This window comes from Macrotis lagotis, chromosome 1 (assembly GCF_037893015.1).
Source record: "Macrotis lagotis isolate mMagLag1 chromosome 1, bilby.v1.9.chrom.fasta, whole genome shotgun sequence".
Classification (NCBI taxonomy): Eukaryota; Metazoa; Chordata; class Mammalia; order Peramelemorphia; family Peramelidae; genus Macrotis; species Macrotis lagotis.
In genome coordinates, this window is record NC_133658.1 from 687,276,920 (window position 1) to 687,301,645 (window position 24,726).

Sequence of the window (24,726 nt, forward strand, 5' to 3'; positions counted from 1 at the left end):
TTTCCAGAATATTATATTAAAAGCCCTACAAATGTAGTTGCTGCTGTGTCCTGTGTGAGCCTGACTGCAGCTTCATGATATTTGAATTGTGTCCTTCTGGCTGCTTGTAATATTTTCTGTTTGACTTGGGAGTTCTGGAACTTGACTATAATATTCCAGGGAGTTGGGTTTTTTGGGATCTCTTTCTCGGGGAGATTTGGTGGATTCTCTCAATTTCTTTTTTGCCCTCAGCTTCTAGGATATCAGGGCAATTTTCCTGTAGTAATTCTTTGAAAATGATGTCAAGGCTCTTTTCTTGGTTGTGACTTTCAGGTATTCCAATAATTTTTAAATTATCTTTCCTGAATCTGTTTTCCATATCAGTTGTTTTTTTCAATGTGATGTTTCACATTTTCTTATAATTTTTCATTCTTTTGGTTTTGAAGTATTGTGTTCTGACTTCTTGTAAAATCAGCAACCTCCCTCAGTTCCATTCTACTTCTGAAGGATTTTTTTCCCTCAGAGAGCTTTCTTATCTCTTTTTCCATCTGGCCAGTTCTATTTTTTAAAGCATTCTCTCCTTAGTAACTTTTTGAACTGTTTTATCCATTTGACCTGTGCTGGTTTTTAACATGTTATTTTATTCAGCATTTTTTTGGATTTCCTTGACTAAGCTGCTGATTTCATTTTCATGTTTTTCTTGCCTGCCTCTCTCTCTCTCTCTCTCTCTCTCTCTCTCTCTCTCTCTTTTCTTTTCCCAATTTTTCTTCTATCTCCCTCACTTGATTTTCAAAAATCTTTTTTGAGCTCTGTCATAGCCTAAGCCCAATTTCTGTTTTTCATGGAGTCTTAGTCATCTTCAGATTGAGTTTTTTGATCCTTCTTGGACTCATAGACAAAGTATTTCTCAATGGTGTTCCTCTTTTTTCTTTGCTTACTCATTTCTCCAGTTTGTGCCTGGTTTTTGGGGTGCTTCCTGAGCTTTTGAGTATTACTGGGACACCTCCCCCCCCCCCCCGACAAGGATCTCCGTGTGTGAGGCTGGGTCTTCCCTTCTGGTCTGTGAATGGCCACAAAGCACCCCTCTCTGCCACAGGGCTGATGTGGGGGGGGGGGCTGCTGTTCTATAGGGGGCCTAGACTGTGATCAGGATCTGAATGTGGTCAGAGCCCCAGAGTCCCGTTCCAGGGACAGAGGACTGACCTCGGCAGTCTCTCTCCACTCCCCTACCTAGGCTCAGCACTCACGCCTGGGAGCTCCTTCTTACCAGCTCCACCTGCTTCCAGTTCCTGGATCTGGGCTGCTGTGACCATGCTGCTCACTGAGTGCCCTGAGGGCTGAGCTTCACGCACTCAATCTGGCAGAGGTCCCCCTGCTGATTCCCCAAGTTGTGTCCAGTGCTCCCTGGGGTGTGGGTCAGGAAACTGCCCCCGCTGCTATGAGCCACAGCTCCCAGCACCCTGGGGCTGCCTCCGGAGGCTGAAGTTCCTTCATTCTGGTGGACCACCCCTCTAACCCTGTGGAGTGGAGCCTTTCCACTCTTCCAGGTTACCTTGGGCTGGAGAACTGCCTCACTGGATCCCTCTGTAGGTTCTGTCTCTCAAAAATTCAGTTAGAGTCCTTACTTTATAAGTTTGGTAATATCAGAGAGAGAGAGAGCACCTAAGAGATGATCCTCTCCTGTTGTCCTCTTGGCTCTGCCCCCCTGTGTTTGACACTTCTGATGGACATTATAAACCTTACATGAAAGAAGATGGAATAAATAATATCTCTAATTTTTAAAATTTCATTTGTTATTGATACCAAAAACACTCTTTTTCTCTCATTGCAATGGGAAACTGTCTTTTTCAAGTGAGTTTTGTGCTTCCTTGGATAGTATTGTGGTCAAAAGAGATATATGAGTTCCTAGGGTCAAGTAACACCTGAAATGGGTTTGGGGTGAAGTGTGGAACCAGAAATTACACAACACGACCATAGAGGCCAACCTCCTCATTTTATTTTTTTTCCTAATTTTTTTTAGGTTTTTTTGCAAGGCAAATGGGGTTAAGTGGCTTGCCCAAGGCCACACAGCTATGTAATTATTAAGTGTCTGAGACCGGATTTGAACCCAGGTACTCCTGACTCCAAGGCTGGTGTTTTATCCACTATGTCACCTAGCCACCCCCAACCTCCTCATTTTAGAGAAACTGAGGCACTCAAATGTAAAATTTCAACCAGTACCCTCTGATTTTGAAGTCTGACTTTTTCTTTTGTACTTTGTTGTGCTATAGACATAAGCCAATTCCCAGCAGGTAATGAAGTGCTCTGTCTTTAACCAGAATGATGGAATACAGGACCATTTTATAGTTTGTTGGCTTTTGATCAAACCTATATTCTCTAAGTTGCTAGTAGGCACTTAGAAGTTACTTCTGGTTACTCTTCCTTGGTAACATTTTGTTTCCTCCTTATGCTCCGCAACATTATTCTTGAACTACTGTAATGTAGTCCACAATAATAGGAATTCCTTACAGTCTGATATTCCTAATAATTGTCAAAATTAAAATAATGATCCTTTTTAAAGTAATACTAACACTTACCCAATAAAATTGGATATGTGCTGGATAATAATCTTAGTCAACCTGATAGAAATGGTAAACAAATGAATTGGCAAAGTAACAGTGTCTTTGCATTAGTTGTATTTATAGATCACTGAAACACTTTGGGTAAATGTAAAAATTGTTTTCCTGTATCCTGTTGTTTAATAGGAAGTATCATTGCCACAGACTGCACAGCCCACGTCAACTATAGTTCGTCCAGCATCACTACAGGTTCCCAATGTACTGCTCACAAGTTCGGACTCAAGTGTCATAATTCAGCAGGCAGTACCTTCTCCAACATCAAGTACTGTCATCACCCAGGCTCCTTCCTCCAATAGGCCAATTGTGTAAGTAATGCCATTTGATAATTAAGTGACATATATTGCTCTTTTTTTCTTAGAGATTTATAATTTTTTCATTCATTAGGGTATTAGGGTAGGGTTTCAGGACAAATTTAAAATTTCAAAAAACTTACTTTTTAGTTGATAAAATACTATGTATCATAATTCCCAGGACATTATAATTTTGTCTTTCTATATTTTCTCCCATCTTTAAAACAAAATATTAATTGGCAAGAAAAAATTAGAAATTTGTTTTAGCCATGAAATGTTGTGAATAGTATTGAACAACTAAGAGATGTTTCATATGTAATCTTGGAAGTGAGAAGCAGACTAGATTTTATTGAATTAGGGAGTTGATTGAATCAGACTTACACTTGTTCGTTTTGATAGCTAAGTAGAGAATGAACTGGAGTAAAGAGAGCAGTAATGTAGAAGAGAGATACAACTGGAAGCTATTGCAGTAGTTTAGGAGTAATGATCATCAAGATGTGTACCAGAATGTGACATTATGAGGGTAAGGTATATGTAAGCGGTATTAGGAAGGTAGAAACAAAAGGACTTAGCAGTTGATTGGATAGAGAGTATGGAAGAGTGAAGAATCAAGTGTAACACCTATGTTAGGAGCCTAGCTACTAGGCAGAATGATGGTACCCTCAGCAGTACTAGAGAAGTTAGGAAGAAGAGAGGGTTTGAATTTCACTTTGGATATTATGAGTTGAAAATGTCACCAGATTTCCAGCTCAAGATATTAAGTTGAAATTAATTTGGAAATGTGTGACTAGAGGTCAAGAGAAAGGTTGTAGCCACAGATAGGTTGATTTGGAAATTGTTAGTATAGGTTTGTTGATAATTGAATTCATGGGAGTGATGAGATCACCAAGAAAAATAGAGTAGATGGAAAAGAAGATCAAGAACCAAAACCTTGCAGGGGAGACACCCATTTTTAGACCGTGTGACCTGAATGAAAATCCAACAGAAGAGACTGAAAAAGAGCAATCTGAGAGGTAGGAGAATGAGGAAAGAATAGTGTTATGAATACCTAGAGAGAAAATTTATGGAGAAAGAGGTTGCAGAGAGAGCATGAAAGATAAGGATTGAGAAAAGGGCTTTTAGATATGGCAATTAAGATATGGATAACTTGGAGAGATTTTTGTTTCAGTTGAATGATGAAGTCATTAACCTTAAATGACTTAGGATGAGAAGAAGGAAATGGAAGTAGCCATAATTTTAGCCACAAAATAAACAAGAGATAGGGGAAAATAGTTAACAGGGCTGAATGATAAATGATGATGATGTTTGTCCTTCATTATTGAAGTTGACAATGACAATCAGGGAGGTGATACCATGACAAGCACATTGAATTGGATATGAGTGTGAGGGGAGTGCTGTGCTAAATCACCAGCCTCACTTTCTCCTCCAGAAGCATCTAAATCCAGTGGCCAGATATGAATCAGGACAACTGGAGATGGCCCTGGATGTGAAGTAATCAGGATTAAGTGACTTGTCCAAAGACACACCTAGTGGGGCTGGATTCAAACTCCTGTCCTCCTAACTCTTAAGGCCAGTGCTCTATGCACCATTTAGTAGGCAGTAGCAAAGCATCCAAGAGACAGGGTGTGCTTGAAGATAAGTTAAGAGAATGGGACCGATAAAAGAGGTAATCTGCAGGAGAACCATAGATAGTATAGAATCACTTGTGCATGGAGAGGAGAAGAGCTGCAGATGAGAAAGAGTGAATTAAGAAGAAACTCTTAGCAAATAGCTGCAGTTATTTTCAAGTGAAAGTTGCAGGAGTTTCAAGGTATATTTTTTGAGGTTCACTTGATAATAGATAATTTAGCTGTGAAACTTAAAAACAAGATTGCTTTTTTCTCTCCTTTCTTTTTATATTTACTTAAATTTTCTCCATCTTGTTTCTCAGTCCTGTACCAGGTCCTTTTCCTCTATTGTTACATCTTCCCAATGGACAGACTATGCCCGTTGCCATTCCTGCCTCAATTACAAATTCTAACGTACATGTTCCTGCTGCAGTTCCAGTAAGTGTGAAATTTAATTTTCTTAGTTGATAAAGGGTATATTAGTAAAAGTAAATAGAACATATGTTTCAAGACTATTAATTATTATTAGTAAGTTGTATTATTATAAAATTTTTAAATGATTTTCTAATGTTGCAGGGAAATTTAAGAGTAAAATTCTTTTTAGAATCAGCTGGGTGATATAAAAGATAAAATGCTGGATTTTTAAGATCTTCCAAAATCAGGAAAATCTTAGTTGAAATCCAATTTTAGATCAAATCAGTTCAAATCCAAAGTTGTGTCTGTTCGTCAATAAATAACATTAAGTATCTACTTTGTGCCAGATATGTGATAAGCAGTGGAGACACAAAGAAAGGCAAAAGATAATATCCCTGCCCTCCTGGAGTTCACAATCCGTTGCAAAAGATATAAACAAGATACAAACAACTATAAACAAATTAAACCTTAAACTGGATAAATAGGGAAAAGGCACTAGATTTAAGAGAGATTGGAAAAAATTTCCTGTAGTAGTGAGAGTTTAACTAGGATTGAAGGCAGCCAGGAGATGAGGAGGGAGAACATTCCAGGGTTTGTGAGACAGTCAGTGAAAATGCTGGAGTTGAGAAATGGAATGAAGAGGCTGGTGCCATAAAAGATATGGAATTTTTGGAGGGGAAAATTTAAGGTGTAAGAAATCTGGAATGTTATCAGGGCAGGGTTTGGGTAGAAGGGGTACTTTGTTATGAAGAGCTTTGAACATCATACAGAGGAGTACCCTGAGCAAATTATTTAATTTGACCTATTTGCCTTAGTTTCCATATCTGTAAAATGGCAATGATATCAGCACCAACCTCTCAGGGTTTTTGTGAGGATAAAATAAGACAATGTTTGTGAAATGCTTTGCATGTCTTAAAACTGATACATAAATCCAGGGCGCCTAGGTGGCACAGTGGATAGAGCACCGGCCCTGGACACAGGGGTACCTGAGTTCAAACCCAGCCTCAGACACTTAATAATTATCTAGCTGTGTGGCCTTGAGCAAGTCCTTTAACCCTATTGCCTTGAAAAAAAACTTAAAAAAAAACCTTAAAAAAAAACCCGATACATAAATCCTAACTGTTGGGATGTACTATTAATATTAAATTTGAGTAATATTTCTGTGCATGTCTTAGTGTCTTAAAACTTGGCTCCTTAGAAATATAATGCCACATAGAACATTTCTTTTGACTTTTCCTTCAGTGATAGGACAGCATATTAGAGAATAGAGGGCCAGCCTTGGAGTGAGACAAACCTGAGAACAAGTTTTCAGACTTGAATATTTCAGGCCTGAGTGCTTCAGGCATTTCACTAGATTAGTTACCAAACTGCTTTGGTGGAGTGAGTTTCCATATAGGTAATTTCCTGTACTGCTAAAATCTCAGACCCTGACCACAACCACCACTCTCACAAATAATACAAAAGGAAAATTGAAGTTTTTATTGCATTCAACACTATTTTAATGAATTTTTTTCTATTTTCCTCTCTTCTCTCTTTGTATATATATATATGTATGTAAAATATATGTGTATATAATATTGATAATGTTTCTTTAAGCCAGACTTTCACTTTAAAAGTCTGTTTAAAAAATCACTATTATTGAGTATTACCAGGTAGTCTACAAGTGAATTTAGAAATTGTTAGAGTATCATGCTTCTGTACATTTTTATGATAAAGTTGGGAATATGAAATCCCTGTAACTGCTACCACAACCAATAATAGTTATAATCTTAAAATGATGAAAATTAAAACTATGATAGAAGCAATTTGAATGGCTAAAAAAAGTAATGCATTTTGACTTTATTTTAATTTATATTGGCATCAAAAGATTTAATCAAAAAGACTTATTTAGCAAAAAAAAGTGTCTGCAACCCACTTTCTAGTCAGCATAATACTTACTGTTATTTTAACAATACCATTCAGGCATATAGGTATCTTTTATTGAACTACTAGGATTAGTAATAGGGATATAGCAAGTCATTACATCTTTAAAGTCAATAGATCCAACCTTGTAGAGTGTCTCTTGGTTTGAGAGTGAGAGGGATTATAACTATTCCATTAACCTTTTCTGAGCCAATATTAACTCAGTCCCGGGCTCTTCTGATTTCTTTAAAATGCTTGATGCAAACTAACTAACTATATATATGTATACACACACACACACCTTAAGATATTTTTAAGTAATTCAGATTTCAAAATATGAATGCAGCTATGGAGAATTTGTGAGATTTTTTTTTTTACAAGAATACATAATTGGGGCGGGACAGAAACAAAACAAGTCAGAGGACCAAGGACTTCAAAGTCTGTACTGCACTTCAAACTTGACTGAGAGGGGCGGCTAGGTGGCACAGTGGATAGAGCACCGGCCCTGGAGTCAGGAGTACCTGGGTTCAAATCCGGCCTCAGACACTTAATAATTACCTAGCTGTGTGGCCTTGGGCAAGCCACTTAACCCTATTTGCCTTACAAAAACTTTAAAAAAAAAAGAATACATAATTATAGGTCTTGGAAATCAGGGCAGAATGACTGGGTGATAATTAAAAGTCTTGTTGAATTAAGAAGGAAAAATTGTGTATGAGTATGTATTTGTGTCTGTGATTGGAGGGTGTCTATATGCATGTAGTTATACTTACTATATTCTCATTTGCTTATAGAGTTAGAATAGGAAAGAGTCAGAATTTTTGGATACCCTTTTTATCTTATATAAACAGAATGAGTCTTCATATATATATATTCTGTAGGAAAAAAATAAACTTTTAACATCTTTACGCAGCTTGTTAGACCTGTCACCATGGTGCCTAGTATCCCAGGAATCCCAGGTCCTTCTTCCCCACAACCAGTGCAGTCAGAGGCTAAAATGGTAAGTGAGGTTTTTAACACGTTCTTTAAGTTTACTTTGAATCTGTTGTGGATCTGTTTTTTTATGTAATGGTGCCTGATTTAAATGTGCCACTTAGTCCCTGGAATGTTTTAGTCTGAAAGATTGTGTTTTGTAGGGCATTAGAGAAGATGACAAACTACCTATAAAGTATGGGCTCATTCAGAAGACATAGGTCTTGCTATGGACTATACAATTTTTTCAAGGCTACTTTTTACTGTAATTTGATTCAGATGTTCCAAACTCCCTTGCTCCTCCTGGTGGAAGCTGTTTACATTGCAGCAGGAATTTAGCTAATTTTCTCATAAGGAAGTACAAATGTAAAGTTAATAATGGTAAAGTAATCCTTGTTTTCCTGCTAGAGAGAAATTCACAAATATTCTATATGTTGATTAGTTAAATGATCAAAGTTATATTAAGGAAAGACAGAATTTTGCATTTGTCACTGACAGTAGGAAGCCTAGTCAGAAAAGGCAATACTAACAATGAGAAGGATGCTCAGCTGGGAATTAGGGCCTGGCCCTTCCATAATCTTGATATGTGACCTTAAGCATGCCATTTAACTTCACTGAGTTTGTTTCATCATCTATAAAATAAAGAGGTTAAACTAGTTGATTTTCTAAGTCCCTTTGTAATCTAAGAAAGTTATGAATGATTAAATGAATTTTTATTTGTGTTTTTATCCAATTTATGTGAAAGGTGGATTTGAGCAAAAGGAGGAACCATGAAGTTTATTTGAAAACCTTATAATTATAAAGAAGACAGGAGAATGAATATGATGAAGAGAAATTTGAGTTGACTTGAGGAAAAGTTGGAAAATTCAAACTAATGGAGAAAAGCTAGTGCTGGAACAAAAGGAAGATTTCAGCTGGAAGTGAGGAAAGTTACTAAGACCAGAGAATCTAGTAAAATAAAGTAAAAGAAATTAGGCTTTGTTTTAGAGGCAAGTTGCTAAAAGGTAAAGAATACTAAATCAAGATGAACAGTGAAAAGAGTACTCAGCTGGGAATTAGAAATCCGTAACTTAATTCTGAACTTACAAATATACACAGGCAATTTGTCCCAGCTTCTTCTTTAGATGAGCTGCTAGTAAAAGCACCAAAGGAATGAAAATGACACTTCCAAAAGATACAGAAAGTAGGAATAATGTTACATTGCCCTGCATAGTTTGGAGTAGTTTTAATAGTCAACAGGTAATTGCTACCTATTCTCATTTCTTTTTTTTTTTTTAAGAATCTTTCTTTTTTTTTTAATTGCTACCTATTCTCAAAATCCTAGTTGATGTCCCTTCTAAAAGAGGAAATAAAGCAGCTTGAGTATTACTCTTCATTCTCCAAGTTAACTAGGATAATGAAATGTTCCTTACAAAATGGAAGCAGCATTTGTATGAGAATAAACAAAAAAGCATCTGAAGAGGTAGAGGGAAATTTTTAGCTGTGTCATTATATTGCAGTGTAGAAGAATGTCTTGTAGAAAAGGAGGGGAAAAGGCATTTCAAACAAATAGAAACTATAAAGCTCTTCCCCAAAGAAAAAGGAGCTGGATCATCTGAGAAAAAAGAAGAGGAAGAGGAAGTAGCTGCTTAAGCTCCAATAAATGATCACTGTCAGTTGAGAGACCATTCAGTAAGTTTAAATACATTAGCCTAGCCCTCTTTTCAGATTTAGCCACATTGAAATGATCTAGAAGTATTTACTATGTTTATGTACTATCCTAGATGGGGAGGATACATGTACAGAAAACTGTAAACTTTCAGTGAGCCTATATTCTAATGAGGGAGATAAAATGTGTAGTGAAAATAGAAGGAGAATAAACACAAATACATAAGGTAGTTGGGGGTGGGGTCATGACTAGCAATTGAGATCAGGAGAACTTCATGTAAAGGATGTTGCCTAATCTTTATCTTAAAAGAAAAACAAGACAAAAAAACCTCTTTAAGTAGGAGTAATAAAGCAGTGAAATTCCCCATGTCATGAGGTACAGAAAGAAGGCCAGTTTCATTGATCATAGAGTGTAAGGAGGGAGATTAAATGTCCAGAGAAACTGGAAAGAAAGATTGGGATCAAGTTGTAAAGGCCTCTGAAAGCTAAATACAAGAGTTTATATTTGATCTTAAGAGACAGTGGGGGACTGCTGGATTTGGTTGAATTAAGGGCATGCCATTGACAGATATGCACGCAAGGAAAATTACTTTGTTACTTAGCAATTGTGTAAATGGCTACCAAAATGAGGAGGGGTCATTCAAGCTTTTAAGAAAGAGCAAAATAGAATTAGATACATTCTCTGAGTCAAGAGTTATATAGGCTTGCATGGGGGGAGGCAAACTTCCCAAGATGGAGGCCTATTGTCATCCTTAAATCACCTTGACCATTAAAAGGCATGATCTGAAATGTCATCGAAGGCTTGTCCAATCAAAGAAGATTATGACAACATCCCCATTCCCTGCAACTTAGTATGAGGCAGGGACAACTTTGGGAAGGGGGTTTGGGGAGGCTATCATTAGATAAAACAATGAAGGTGTTTAAAATAACTCTCAATCAGAAGTGAGAGGGACTCGTTATGGAATTAAGATAATTATTTATTATCACTTTATTATTAATTAAGGTAATTATTAAGATAAACCTTTTGTTCTGTTTAAAGTTAAGGTAGTCTTCTCTGTAAGCACACTTTTCAAATCTAAAATAGCTTGATTAAATGTTACATCACCCAAACTCTGCTCGCCCTACTCTGTTCTAACAGACCCAAAAAAGAATAATTCAAATACATATATTAAAAAGGACTAAATTCACTGTTTATACAATGTATTCGATAAAGTGAAATATTGGGAAGAACCTAAAGGCAGAGGGAGACTTAATAGACTTCTGCATAGAAGGCAAGAATTGATGAGGGCCTAAAGTAAGGTGGTAGCTGTGTGAATGGAGGAAAAAAAACTCTAAAAACAAAAAAAATTGATATTTAAAATGAGGAAGAGTAAAGAGTTATGAATTAATGCCATGATTATGAACCTGAACACTGGGAGCGATTTGAATGAAATAGAGAAGTTTGGGGGGGGGGGGACTTTAGAAGAAAAGTTGAGTTCAGTTTTAGAAATGTTGTTTAAGATGTCTCCAGGATATCCAGTTTGAAATATAGAATATCTACTTAGAAATATCCTTATAGACAGTTGGTGATGATAATCTCAGGAAAGAGACTAAAACATTTTATGTAGACTTGAGAGTCATCTGCATTGAGATGTTAATGAAACCCATGGGAACTGAAGTTATAAAGTGAGAATATAAAAGAAGAAAAGAATCCAGCACAGAATTTTTGGAAATACCAACTGTTAGGTTGGATGTGGAGGATTTGAATCCATGATGTGTATGATGAACTAGACAGGAGACAGAGAAGTTCTCAGAAAGGAAGTGGACCAAAGGAGAAGAGGATCACCAAAACCCAGAAAGATGTGTCCAGGAGGAAAAGATGATCAGCTGTATCAATTGCAGCAGATCAAGAAGAATCAGGGTTGGCAGCCCTGTGGTAAGAACCTACCGGGAGAGTCAGCAGAGCCACCCAGCACACCCAGGGCTCTCAGCTCATAGATGGTAAGGGGGTTGGGGGAGATTGCAGAGGTCTCTCTGCTCTCCCTGGGGCAGGACTCAGCTACTCAGATCTGGTTGCAGTTTGGGCTCCCATACTACCATAGCCAAGCAGGGACCATCCTCACAGCTCCAGGGCAGAGGGACCTGAACACAGTAAAGAGAGCAGTCAGAGCCTCTCATAAGACCTTGAAGGAATTAGGATACCTTTGGATTGTCCCAAAACTCCTCCCAAAGCCTTGGAAGTGTGATAAATCAGTCATAGGCTGAGGAAATGAGCAAACAACAGAAAAGGAAGAATCAAACCATAGAAAATTATTTTGGTCCCATGGAGCATCAAAATACATGTTCAGATGAAAACAAAACTGAAGCATCTGTATTCAAAAGAAAAATAGGAAATGGGCTCAGACTATGGATGAGCTCAAAAAAGACTTTGTAAAGCAGTTAAGGGAGGTAGAGGAAAAATTGGAAGGAGAAATAAGAGCAATGTAGATAAATCATGAAAATCAAGTCAGTAACTTGGTGAAAGAAATGCTAAAGAACTACTGAAGAAAATAATAAAAGCAGTACAAAAGGCAAATGAGGAGAATACCTTGAAAAGCAGAATTGGCTAGCTGGAAAAAGATTAAAAAGGTCTCTCTGAAGAAAATAAGTCATTCAAATGCAAAGTGGAATTAAAGGAAGCTGATGACTTTGCAAGAACTCAGGAAGAAATAAAATTATAACAAAAAAACCCCAGAAATTAGAAGAAAATGTGTAACATTTATTTCATTGGAAAAACAACTAACCTTGAAAGCATCTAGAAGAGATCATTTAAAAATTATTTGCCTCCATATGACCAGAAAGGACAATGATCAATATTGGAAGGGATGTGGGAAACTTAATACATTATTAGTGGAGCTGTGAACTTATTCAACCTTTCTAGAGAGCAATTTGGAATGATGCCCAAGGGGCAACAAAAATGTGCACACCCTTCGATCTAGCAATACTACTACTGGGTCTATACCCAGAAGAGATGATGAAAAAGAGTAAAAAACACCACTTGTACAAAGCCATTCATAGTAGCCCTGTTTGTGGTGGCAAAGAATTGGAAATTAAGTGAATGTCCTTCAATTGGGGAATGGCTTAACAAACTGTGGTATATGTATGTCATGGAACACTATTGTTCTATTAGAAACCAGGAGGGACAGGAATTCAGGGAAGCCTGGAGGGATTTGCATAAACTGATGCTGAGTGAAAAACATTGTACACCCTAACAGCAACATGTGGGTGATGATCAACCTTGATGGACTTTCTTATCCCTTCAGTGCAACAACCAGGGACAATTTTTGACTATCTGCAATGGAAAATGCCATCTTTATCCAGAGAAAGAATTGTAGAATTTGAACAAAGACCAAAGGTTATTACCTTCAATTTAGGAAAAAAAGCCCATTATCTTATTATATAATTTTGCTATCTCTTATACTTCATTTTTCTTAAGGATGTGATTTGTCTCTCATCACATTCAATTGAGATCAATGTATACCATGGAAACAATGTAGAGATTAACAGAATGCCTTCTGTGGGGGCTGGGGAGAGGGAAGCAGGAATGGGGGGAACATTGTAAAACCCAAAAATCTTTCTAAAAAAATTAAAAAAAATAAAAATTAACGGGGCAGCTAGGTGGCGCAGTGGATAAAGCACTGGCCCTGGAGTCAGGAGTACCTGGGTTCAAATCCGGTCTCAGACACTTAATAATTATCTAGCTGTGTGGCCTTGGGCAAGCCACTTAACCCCATTTGCCTTGCAAAAAAACCTAAAAAAAAATTATTGGGCTCCCTGAAAGTCATGACCAGGAAAAGAGCCTAGACTTCATTTTTCAAGAAATAATACATTTTGCTGTGAGATCCTGGAAGCAGAGGGTAAAATAGAAATTGAGGGAATTCACTGGTCACCTCCTGAAGGAGATCCCAAAAGAAAAACGTCCAAGAATATTATAGCCAAATTCCAAAACTTCCAAGTCAGAGAAAATACTAAAAGCTGCCAGAAACAAACAATTCAACTACTGTGGCTCTATAGTCAGGATCACACAGGATCTGGTAGCATCTACAATAAGGGCTCATAGAGCTTGGAATATGATATTGCAGAAGGTAAAAGATCTTGGTTTACACTCGACAACCAACTACCCAAAAAACTGGGTAAAGAAAGAGCAAAACTCTTTTCAGAGGAAAAGATGGACTTTCAGACTTTCCTATTGAAACAAACAGCTGAACAGAAAGTTTGATCTTCAAGTACAGGACTCTGGTGAACCATAGAGAGGGTGGATGAGGAGGACTAACTATGAGGAACTTAATGACATTGAACTGTTTGTATTCCTGCATGGGAAGAAGATAGTGATAAGTCATGAACTTTCTTATTCATAAGAGCTATTAGAAGGAGCATATATAGACAAGACACAGGAAGGAACTGAATATAATCGTATATAGTAAAAATATGGAGTCAGTGGGTCATAAAGGAAAGTACTTTAGAGGAAGGGGCTAAGATATTTCACATGAGTCAAGAAAAAACTTTTTCAATGGAGTGAAACGGGAAGGCAACACCAGAAATAGCTCAGAGAAGAAATAACATACACACTTAATAGGGTATAGAAATCTATCTTATCCTAGAGGAAAATGAGAAAGGATGAGATAAGGGGGAACAGGGGAGGGAAGTAGGGAGTGGGTGGTAGAGGAGAGGGAAGATGTGGGAGAGAGTAATCCTAGACAGGGGCAGAAGGAAAGGAGAGAGAGAATAGAATAAATGAGAGAAAGAAGGAATAGAATGAAGGGAAATATACAACTAGTGATAGCAACTGGGAAAAATATTGAAGCAACTTCTTTGGTGGTTATGATGGGGAAGGCAATTCACTCCAGAGACAGAGCCATTGGAATACAAACTGAAGCACATTTTTTTTCCTTAGTATTCTTGAGGTTTCTCATCCTTTTGGGGTGGGGGTGGGGGAGATTATGATTACTCTCACAGCAAAAGATTATTTTAATAATATGAAATAAATTTTAAAAATTTAAAAATAATCAGGACAAGCATAAGATGGGAACTGTACTACTCTGCTTCTTCGGATTTAAAGAAATTTTAAACTATAATTACTCTTGAAAGAATTCAATTATCTTTCTGATTAGGGAGATTTAAATTTTTTTAAAGAGCATTCCTTTGAAATGCAGCTGGTGTGATTGTGTGTGTGTGTGTGTGTGTGTGTGTGTGTGTCTCATTAAAATCCTTAAATGGTACAATTTAGTAGCATTATCTTTTTCCAATGATTGGTAAAATTAGCTAGAATTTTACTACCAAATATGTCTATCCTTGGACTTCTTGAGTTCACTGTTTGGAGAAGAGGCAGCCTTTCATACACCAACAGACATTGTTTTGACTAGGAGTATTTGGTGGATGGTTATAAAGCAAGGGCAATGACTCTTTAACCTAGCCAGGAACCTTTCATCTTATGACTGATATTTTCACTTTCTAGCCACTGTACCTTAACTGCTCCTCCTTCTCAGATTCTTGTTGGGTTATATTAAGTTGAGAAGTTGGAGACAAAGGTATTAAGGTGTCTTGGTGCCCAAGTCCATTGTCTCATTGGCCTCTCCAAATTCCATTGAGCTATTCCAAATGTAAATTCTTTAAAACTTAATTTAATTTTTGCAAATATTCTATTAATTTTTAATAAATACAAAATGAGGGAGAAAAAAGAACATTTCCATGTAAATAGTAAAACATGAGAGCATTCAATATAAATCAATTTCCATTTCAAGAAATCCTATATATATAGCTGCCACAAATTGTTTTTAGAGCTACACAGCTTTTTTGCTTCCTTCTAGGTTTTCTTTTGTTCTCTGATTTTCACTTTTTACTTTTTTTTCTCCCTCCCTGTTTCCATCTCCCCACACCCCACCTTTGAAGGTAGTATAGACTTTTAAAAAAAAAATTAACAAAGGGTTCGGATAGGTGGCGCAGTGGATAAAGCACTGGCCCTGGAGTCAGAAGTACCTGCATTCAAATCCGGTCTCAGACACTTAATAATTACTTAGCTGTGTGGCCTTGGGCAAGCCACTTAACCCTGTTTGCCTTGCAAAAATCTAAAAAAACAAAATTAACAAAAATCCATCTTCTCTCAAACCTCCCACCTCTTCCCCCACCCCCACCCAATTGAAAGGAAAAACAAAAAGTATTTGGAATGTAGTTCCAAATTGTTTTCCAGGCTAACTAGTTTCACCAGCCATGAATTAATATATATGAATTCTTACATCCCCCTAGCATTTGTCATGAGTTGCTTTGATTATTTCTAATTATTTGTAAACTTTTTTTTTTCCCCACATGGCTATACCTGGCTTAGGTTTCTTTTTTTGAGAATTGTCTCTTCATATACTTCAACCATTTATTAATCTGGGAATGGTTTTTAGTCTTACTCAGTACCCTATATTGCTTGAAAATGAGACCTGTGTTAGAAATTTGCAGCAAAGTTATCTACTTTCCTTCTGATTTTGTTTGGTTTTATTTGAGAAAACATGTTAGTTTTTAAATTAAAATTGTCTGTTTTCTGTTATTCTCTCAGTTCTTTGGTCATAAACCCCCCCCCCCAACTATACATCTGAAAAGTACTTTCTTCCTTAATCCTCCATTCTGTTTATGATGTTTACCCTTTATGTCTAAGATATGTACCCAGGAGTAGCTTAGCTTGGAGCTAATAGTGTGCCTATTTTCTGTCAGATTGCTTTCCAGTTTTCCTACTAAGTTTTGTTCTTATTCCAGGGGTTTATCAAATACTACTTTATTGTTCTCATGTGTTTCTATAACCATGTGCCTAATCTAGTCCACCTGTGATTCTGTTACCCTTGTTTTATTTTGAGAATTACTGCTTTCTAGTTTGAAATATGTGTTAGTAATGGGCCCCCTTCCCACTTTTTTTCATTATTCTCTTTCACGTTCTGACCCTTTGTTCCTCCTTTATTTTTTTCTAGTTCAATAAAAAATATTTTGGTAGTTTAATTGCATTGATGAGTAAATCAATTTAGGCAAATTGTCCTTTTTATTATATTGATTCAGCCTATACATGAGCAATTATGGTTTCTTCAATTATTTAGATCCTTTTTTATTTGGATAAAGAATGTTTTTTCGTGGTATTCATATAGTTTTCACTATGTGCCTTGGCAGGCGTAATCCCCAAGTGTTTTATAAAACCTGTTGTAGTTATTTCTCTTTTTGTGTAATTTCTTTTTCTGTCTCCATCTTGATTTTGCTAATAATATAAAGAATTATGTGAATTTTTAAGTGTTTTAATTTGTAGGGAATCTGCAAAAAGTAAAAAATTTTCTTTTTCTTATCTGTCACTACAATAGCTAGCATTTCTTTTTTTAATTTATTTTTTATTCTCATTTTGTACAAATTTTTTTACATTAATAAAATATTCTTGTTTACAAGTAAACAAAATACCCCTCCCCCCATGACTATAGATAGACTTGCTTGGGCTAAAAAAGTAAAGGGGAGAGAAAAAAATTAAAATTAAAAAAAAATAGTAATAATTGTAGGTATGGCCAGGTGGCGCAATGGACGAAGCACCAGCCCTGGAGCCAAGAGCACCTGAGCCCACATCCAGCCCCATAGACCCAACAATCACCCAGCCATGTGACATGCAAGCCACCCGATCCCCACTGCCCTGCAAAAACCAAAAAGAAGAAAAAAAAAAGACCAAAAATAAAATAAAATAGTAATAATAGTAGGGGTGGCTATGTGGCAGACAGAGCATTGGCCCTTGAGCCAGGAGCACCTGGGTCCAAATCCGGCCCCAGATACCCAAAGATCACCCCTCTATGTGGCCCCAGGCAGGCCACCCAGCCCCACTTGCCCTGCACCCTCCCCCAAATAATAATAACAAAAATGTGCTTTAGTCTTTGTTCCAACACCAACAACTCTGTCACGGGTGGATCACATTCTTTTAGTTTTTGCAAGGCAATGGGGTTAAGTGGCTTGCCCAAGGCCACACAGCTAGGTAATTATTAAGTGTCTGAGGCCGGATTTGAACTCAGGTACTCCTGACTCCAAGGCCAGTGCTCTATCCACTGCGCCACCTAGCTGCCCCCATGTATCACATTCTTTATGATAAGTCCATCACAAAAGTTACTTCCATATTTTTCCAATGTTGCCATTGCTGATTGCAACTCCCTCCTTTCTTATTTCTCCACTACCATGTACTCTATTTTCTCTCTCCTTTCACTCTGACTCTGCTGTAGGGTCGCTGAGTGACACAGCAGACAGATCCCTGGTCCTGGGGCCAAGAAGCCCTGAGCCCCCATACCACCCCTTAGGCCCAGAATCCACCTAGCCCTATGGTCCTGGGCAGGCCATCCAATCCCAGCCCCTTGCAAGAAGTAAAAAAGAAAATGTGTTATATCTGACCACCCTCCCCCCATGGTCCATCCTCTCCTCCTTTATTCACATCCCCACCCCTTCCCCTGCTCCCCCCTCCTTCTTACTCCATATGTCTATACCTCATTGAGTATATTTGCTGTTTCCTCTCCTAGCCATCTCTGATGAGAGCAAAGGTTCCCTCATTCCCCCTTGCCTCCCCCCTTCCATATCATTGCAGTAGCTCATTGTAATAAAAAAAAATCTTACTATGTGAAATATTTTGGCCTATTCCCCCTCTCCTTTTTCTTTCTCCCATTACATTTCCCTTTTTTTCTATTGACTCCATTTTACACCATATTTTATCTTCAAATTCAGCTTTCTCCTGTGCTTCAAATATAAAAGCTCCCTCTACCTGCTCTATTAACTGAGAAGGTTCTTATGAATATTATCAGTATCATTTTTCTATACATGCAGTTCATCCTCATTAAGTCCCTCATATTTCCCCCCTCTCCTCCAATCTCCATGCTTCACCTGAGTCCTGTATCTGAAGATCAAACCTGTTCAGCTCTGGCCATTCCAAAAGGAACCTTTGAAATTCCCCTGGTTCATTGAAAGTCCATCTTTTTCCCTGGAAGAGCACATTCAGCCTTGCTGGGTAGTTCATTCTTGGCTGCATTCTAAGCTCTTTTGCCTTCTGGTATATTGTATTCCAAGCCCTATGAGCTTCCAATGTAGTTGCTGCTAAGTCCTGTGTGATCCTGACTGCAGCTCCACAATATTTGAACTGTGTCCTTCTGGCTGCTTGTAATATTTTCTCTTTGACTTGGGAGTTCTGGAACTTGGCTATAATATTCCTAGGGGTTGTTTTTTTGGGATCTCTTTCTCTGGGGGATCGGTTTATTCTCTCCATTTCTATTTTGCCCTCTGCTTCTAGAATAGCAGGGCAATTTTCCTGTAGTAATTCTTTGAAAATGATGTCAAGGCTCCTTTCCTGATCATGACTTTCAGGTATTCCAATAATTTTTAAATTATCTTTCCTAAGTCTGTTTTCCATATCAGTTGTTTTTTCAATGAGATATTTCACATTTTCTTCTAATTTTTCATTTTTTTTGTTTTGAAGTATTGATTCCTGATTTCTGGTAAATTCATTAATCTCCCTGAATTCTATTCTTTGTCTGAAGGATTTGTTCTCCTCAGAGAGTTTTCTTATCTCTTTTTCCATCTGGCCAATTTTGCTTTTTAAAGCATTCTTCTCCTCAATAACTTTTTGAACTGTTTTATCCATTTGACCTAAGCTGGTTTTTAGCATGCTATTTTCTTTAGCATTTTTTTTTTTTTTTGGATTTCCTTGACTAAGCTGCTGACTTCATTTTCATGTTTTTCCTGCATCTCTCTCCTTTCTTTTTCCCAGTTTTTCTTCCAACTCCCTCATTTGATTTTCAAAGTCTTTTTTGAGCTCTTGTCATAGCCTGAGCCCAATTTCTGTTTTTCTTGGAGTCTTTAGATGCAGGAGCTTGTGCTTCCTCATCTTCAGACTGAGTATTTTGATCCTTCTTGGGCTCATTTGCAAAATATTTTTCAACAGTGTTCCTCTTTATTCTCTGCTTGCTCATTTTCCCAGCCTGGGCCTGGTTTGGGGGTGCTTCCTGAGCTTTTGGGGCACTCCCACATGGGTCTCAGTGTGTGAGGCTCTGTCCTCCCTCCTGGTCTGTGAATGACCATAAGCACCTCCCTCTGTCACGGGGCCGAGGTGGGGGGGGCCTAGACTGCAGTCAGTATCTGAATGTGGTCAAAGCCCCAGAGTGTTCCAGAGGCAGAGGACAGAAGAACTCTGCAGTCTCTCTTCACTCCCCTCCCTCAGCTCAATGGGCTCATGCCCTGGGGGCTCCTGCTTATGGGCTCTGCCTGCTTCTGTTTCCTGGATCCGGGCTGGGGAAAGACCAAGCTGCTGGCTGTGTGCCCTGAGGGCTGGGCTCCAAGTGCTCACTCTGACAGAGGTCCCTCTCTGTTCCCCCACTTTGTGCCTGGTGCTCCTCGGGGTGCAGCTTGGGGGACTCCCCTGCCGCTGTGAGCCCGGCTCCCAGCGCCCTGGGGCTGCCTCAGGGAGGCTGAAGTTCTTTCGCTCTGGGGGGCCACCCCTCTGGCAGCCGCCCCTCTGACCCCGGGGAGCATAGCCTTTCTGCTCTTTTCCAGGTTACCTTGAGTAGGAGCAATAGCTAGCTTTTCTAGATGTTTTCAGTTAGTAATATATTAATAAGATATTCTTGACTTGCCCAGTTTTATTAGAAAATCCTTTAATTTACCTTCATTTTATATACTGACAGAATTAATTTTTAGTTTACAGTAGAAATTACTTATATTAAGTATAAATTCCTTTATTGTTATTTTTTAGTGTTTTTTTTTTAACAGAAATGTGTGTTGTCTCTTGCAAAAAAGCTTTTCTGAGTCTGTTGATATAATCATAATTGTTCAGATCTGACCCCAAGGCACTGGTTTTGTGACCCTGAACATTTCACTTAACTTTGTTTATCTCACTTCCTCATCTGTAAAATGAACAGAAGGAAATGGAAAACATTTTAGTATCTTTGCCCAGATAGTCATGAAAGAGTCAAACACAAATGCGATAATTAAACAAAGAAAGGTGTGGTAATTCTGAAAAATGTCAAAAAGATTTAAAATACAAAATGCTGAAATCACCCTAGCATACTTCTTTTGGTAGGTTCTGTTGATAATTGTTTGATATTTGGCAAACAGTTGTATTTTTTAACCCTTTATATTCATTTCATGTTGTTTTAAAATCACAAATTAGGAATGGGAAAAACCTCAACAGAAAAAAATACAACTGAAGATCACATTATCTCCTAAGAGTTCTCTCTTTTCACAGGTGTATTCTAATATAAGTGACTTAAAAACATCCTTGCAAATAATAGTCACCTGTCTACTGCATGTAATTATTTTTTGTCAGGTAAAACTTAGAACCATGATTACAATGACTAGAAAGAGAAAATGGGGCCAATTATGAAGCACCATAAATCTAAATTTAAATTATTATTAAATTATTTTAATATTTTAATATGTGTTTGGTCCTAAGATGTATTCTAGAGCCTCAGGAATTTATTAAATTCAAAGAAGTAATTTTTCAAGTCTTATACTTTTCAGAAAATCAGCTGTGCGAATGATCACTTAGAGTGGGAAGAGATTTGAGTTAAGTTAGCAAATAGAAGGCTGATATATAATAGTCCAGGCAAGAACCTGAAATAACTGGTAGCCATGTGAGTGGATAAAGTAAGGAAAAGATGCAGTAGAGGTAGAAATGACAAGATTTGGCAACTGATTGGATATATAGAGTGAATGAGATTGAGGATTATGAACCTGAGAGAATATTAATATTTTTAAAAGAGCACAGTTTAGAAGAAGGGTGAGATAGGGAAAGGTAATGAGTTCTGTTTTAGATATACAAATGCATGTTACCCTTTCAACAAGAATGAAAAGTATTATGTGCTTCCAAGATAATTTTATATTGTACTAATAATCTTTTTGTTTACTTCATTGAGGCTTACAATAACCACAGTGATATTTTTTGCCCAGAAACCCTCCAAATTAAATTTTGTCATAAACCATAATTATAAAGTATAAAATTTTATTCTTCCTACAATTACTATAACATAAAAATTAAATAATTAATATATTTCTTGTGGAGCATTCTGTAAGAATTAAAAATAAGTAATTCAGTAAGAACTTGGGCTTACTCTTAAAGAATTCATATTAGATTTTTATAAATTTTGTTGAATGAAATAATGAAAATGAAATAATGAAATAAGTTATAATTCGGAATACGTTTAACATAATTTGTTATACACAAAGATGATTTTGATCTTAGAATTTTTTATTTGAATAACAATTTGAAATATTTAAGGCAATTTTAAATCTAGTTCCATATCAAATTTATTTCTATATTTTAATTTAAAATAGAAATGAAAATTTTACAAACTCTTGATTAGAAGAAATATCTTCTTATGTCATCTAATCAATTGGCAGAAATCAGTGCCTTTTTGAAATATTAAATACTTACATACTGGCTAATGGATGATAAGCACTAAATTTTAAATAATAAATGTACTTAAAATTCAGTTTTATGTTTGGCTTCATTTTTTAAAATGCATCTATTTAAGTATTTTTATAAACATCTGGAGTCAAGAAGATCTGAGTTCTCAAATATGGTCTCAGATACTTACTAGGTGTGTGACCCTGAGCAAGTCACTTAACACCATTTGCATTCTGGAGAAGGAAATGACAAATCACTCCAATATCTTTGCCTAGAACACTCCAAATGAGATCGTGCAGTGTCAGACAATCCTAAAATGACTTAACGACAAATATATAAAATTCCTTTTGTAAAGACATAATCACTGCAGGTGTTTTTCTATTCTATCATTGGTAAACCTGTTTCAGTGTGGGAACATACATATTATGTTGAAAAAATACGTGTTTTCTTGAAAGTTTTATCTGTTATTTATTTTAATTTATAGGGTCATTAGGAAGAAACTAATATAAACCACAACTATAATTAATCTCTTATGAAATTCATATTTTGGCACAAAATTTTCAGCACTGGGACAAAAGGAAAAATTTTTCAGTACCAAAAGAGACACTTTAACAGGAACTCTACTCAATAATTGCATGATCAGTGTTACGGACTAGTTTCCATTTGAAAATCTGCCAGGTGATAGAGCGGTAACCAGAAAATAATCTGAATTCTGGAGTAAAGGATTATAGGATTTGCTTCTACAGCTATTTATGATGGTCCACAATGATATTTTGGTTTCAAGGTGACTTGTAATGCTCATGCATAGAAATCATGGTTTTCAAACAACCCAGCCTGAGGTTTGCATTGCATAAAAGTCAACATAATATCTTGATCATCATAGCTGAGTTAGATTACAGAATATTATCACAACAATACTGTAAGATAGGTAGAACTAATATGATTCCATCTGATTTTATTGCCCAAAAGAAATTATAATTGGGGAAAATGTAATTAAATAACCAGAATTTTACCTCACTCTTCTCTTTTAATGCAGATAATAAATGATTGCTAAATACTTCCTTTGTAATAACTGTCTTGAATACAAAAAAAAATTATTACTTGGAGAGGGGAAAAAGCATCAATATATTGTATAGTATGTAATTATTTGTTGATTGGCTTACAGTGGGAGAAAAATGCAAAAATGGGATAGGAAGAATAAATTATCCAAAATTTTCATTTTTAACGTTTGAATGACTAAATACATCCTTTGTTACAAGCAGAATTTTACTTTGAATTAAAACTTTTCATCGTACTATCTTTTCTTTGCCTTATGAATAAAAAAATACATTGTGTCCATTGATGTAGTTTGATCCTTCAAAGTATTCTTATAGTCTTTTTGTCTTTTCCCATTGTTTAAAAATAATTTTAATAATGAGTGAGATCATTCGAGAAAAAGTAGGAGATTTGACTAGAAATGTTTATCAATTGCTAACTTTAAACAAAATATGCTTCAGAACGACAAAAAAAACTCAGGTTCATTTTATCTGAATTAAGTGAAATCATTAAACATTAGAAATTTTTTGTCCAGTGTGAACTTTCCAAAAAGAAACAGCCATGTTTATTAAGTTAATATTTCTAAATAATATTTCTAAATAAGGAGGTTTATTTTCCTATCATATTAGCAAATTATTAAACTAAAGATTAGTTTGTCAGATAACTTCTTGTATTTAATCTAAAAATTAGATTTATAAGAATAAACCATAAAAATGTTTTCAATGTTAAAAAAACACTGCTACACATAATAAAGCTTTCATCAGTTCAGGTGGAAAAGGTATTCAATCCCTCATTGAAAGCACAAGAATAGCACTAACAGGAGATGTAGAAAGATTGCTACCCTTAAAATTTAATAATCCAATTAGATTTCTCATTAAAATTTGACTAATACATATAAGCCATATTTAAGTGGTTGCTCATCATTTTTAATTGAGATGGTTAAAAATACTTTGCTTTCTTGAATAATCAAAAGACATATGTGCATGCTTTGTGTTTTATTATTTCCTATAAAGAATATTAAAAAGAATCATATTGGAGTTGTTAGAGAATATCGGAGTAAGAATGATAAATTGAAATATTTTGGGTATGATAGTGGGGAATCCAGGTAAAAATTGTAAGCTTGCGGGAATCTAGGATGGGGATACCCAGTGTAATAGTACTAAATTTGCATTCATTTTGATGACCTCAGAATTTTCTAAATTAGGATATTGCATTTTTATTTTCTACGTGAATATTTTAGACAACTATAATTCTTTCTTTTTGGAAATGCATGAATATAACTCTTGGTTTTTTAATATGAGTTGACATTGAACACTTAATGTTAAAATTCATTTGTACAGCATTTTAAAGAGCAGGTTTGTACATGTAATAATGTTTTGTTTTCATTTTCTGGTGAAATAATGCATGTAGTCTAGAAATACAATAGCTTCAAATTATGGCTTTTTTGATGCAAATCTTGACTCTGACTTATAATTTAATGTGGTTCTGGAAACTAGTGTTTTTTTCCTGAATATGTAAATATGACAAGTCATTCTTAAAAGTAGAAATGCCTGTGTGTTTTATTTAGTTATCATACTCACTAATTCTATTAATATTTTCTTTAATATATTTTGTAGGATAAGGACTGTAGAGGAACTCAACTTTTCTTTGTTAAAGGGAGCTGGGGAGAGGTGATAGAAGACTGGAAGGAAAGGGGACTGTAGGTTAGGGAAGGCCTTGATTGTCAAGGCAAATGAATGAATTTAACTCAGTAGGCAGTAGGGGGCCACTCAGTATTTTTTCACTAAGGTATGGAATGACCAGATTTGTGCTTAAGGAAGATCAGTCTTAAAGAATGAAAGATGTTTCACATTGAGAAGAGAGAGGCA

The 24,726-nt window shown here is 36.3% G+C and overlaps 1 protein-coding gene across 2 annotated transcripts in view; it reads left to right on the forward strand.

The window, feature by feature from the left end:
* Nucleotides 1–24,726, forward strand: part of ATF2 (activating transcription factor 2) — a 123,382-nt gene that overhangs the window by 69,579 nt on the left and 29,077 nt on the right. For both annotated transcript variants that reach the window (XR_012474261.1, XM_074215670.1), the window contains exons 7-9: nt 2,724–2,902; nt 4,818–4,932; nt 7,721–7,807. Coding sequence is in view for 1 of the 2 variants with exons in the window: in XM_074215670.1 (XP_074071771.1) it covers nt 2,724–2,902; nt 4,818–4,932; nt 7,721–7,807 (381 nt within the window). In the remaining variant the exon portion in view is untranslated. The remainder of the gene's footprint in view (nt 1–2,723; nt 2,903–4,817; nt 4,933–7,720; nt 7,808–24,726) is intronic.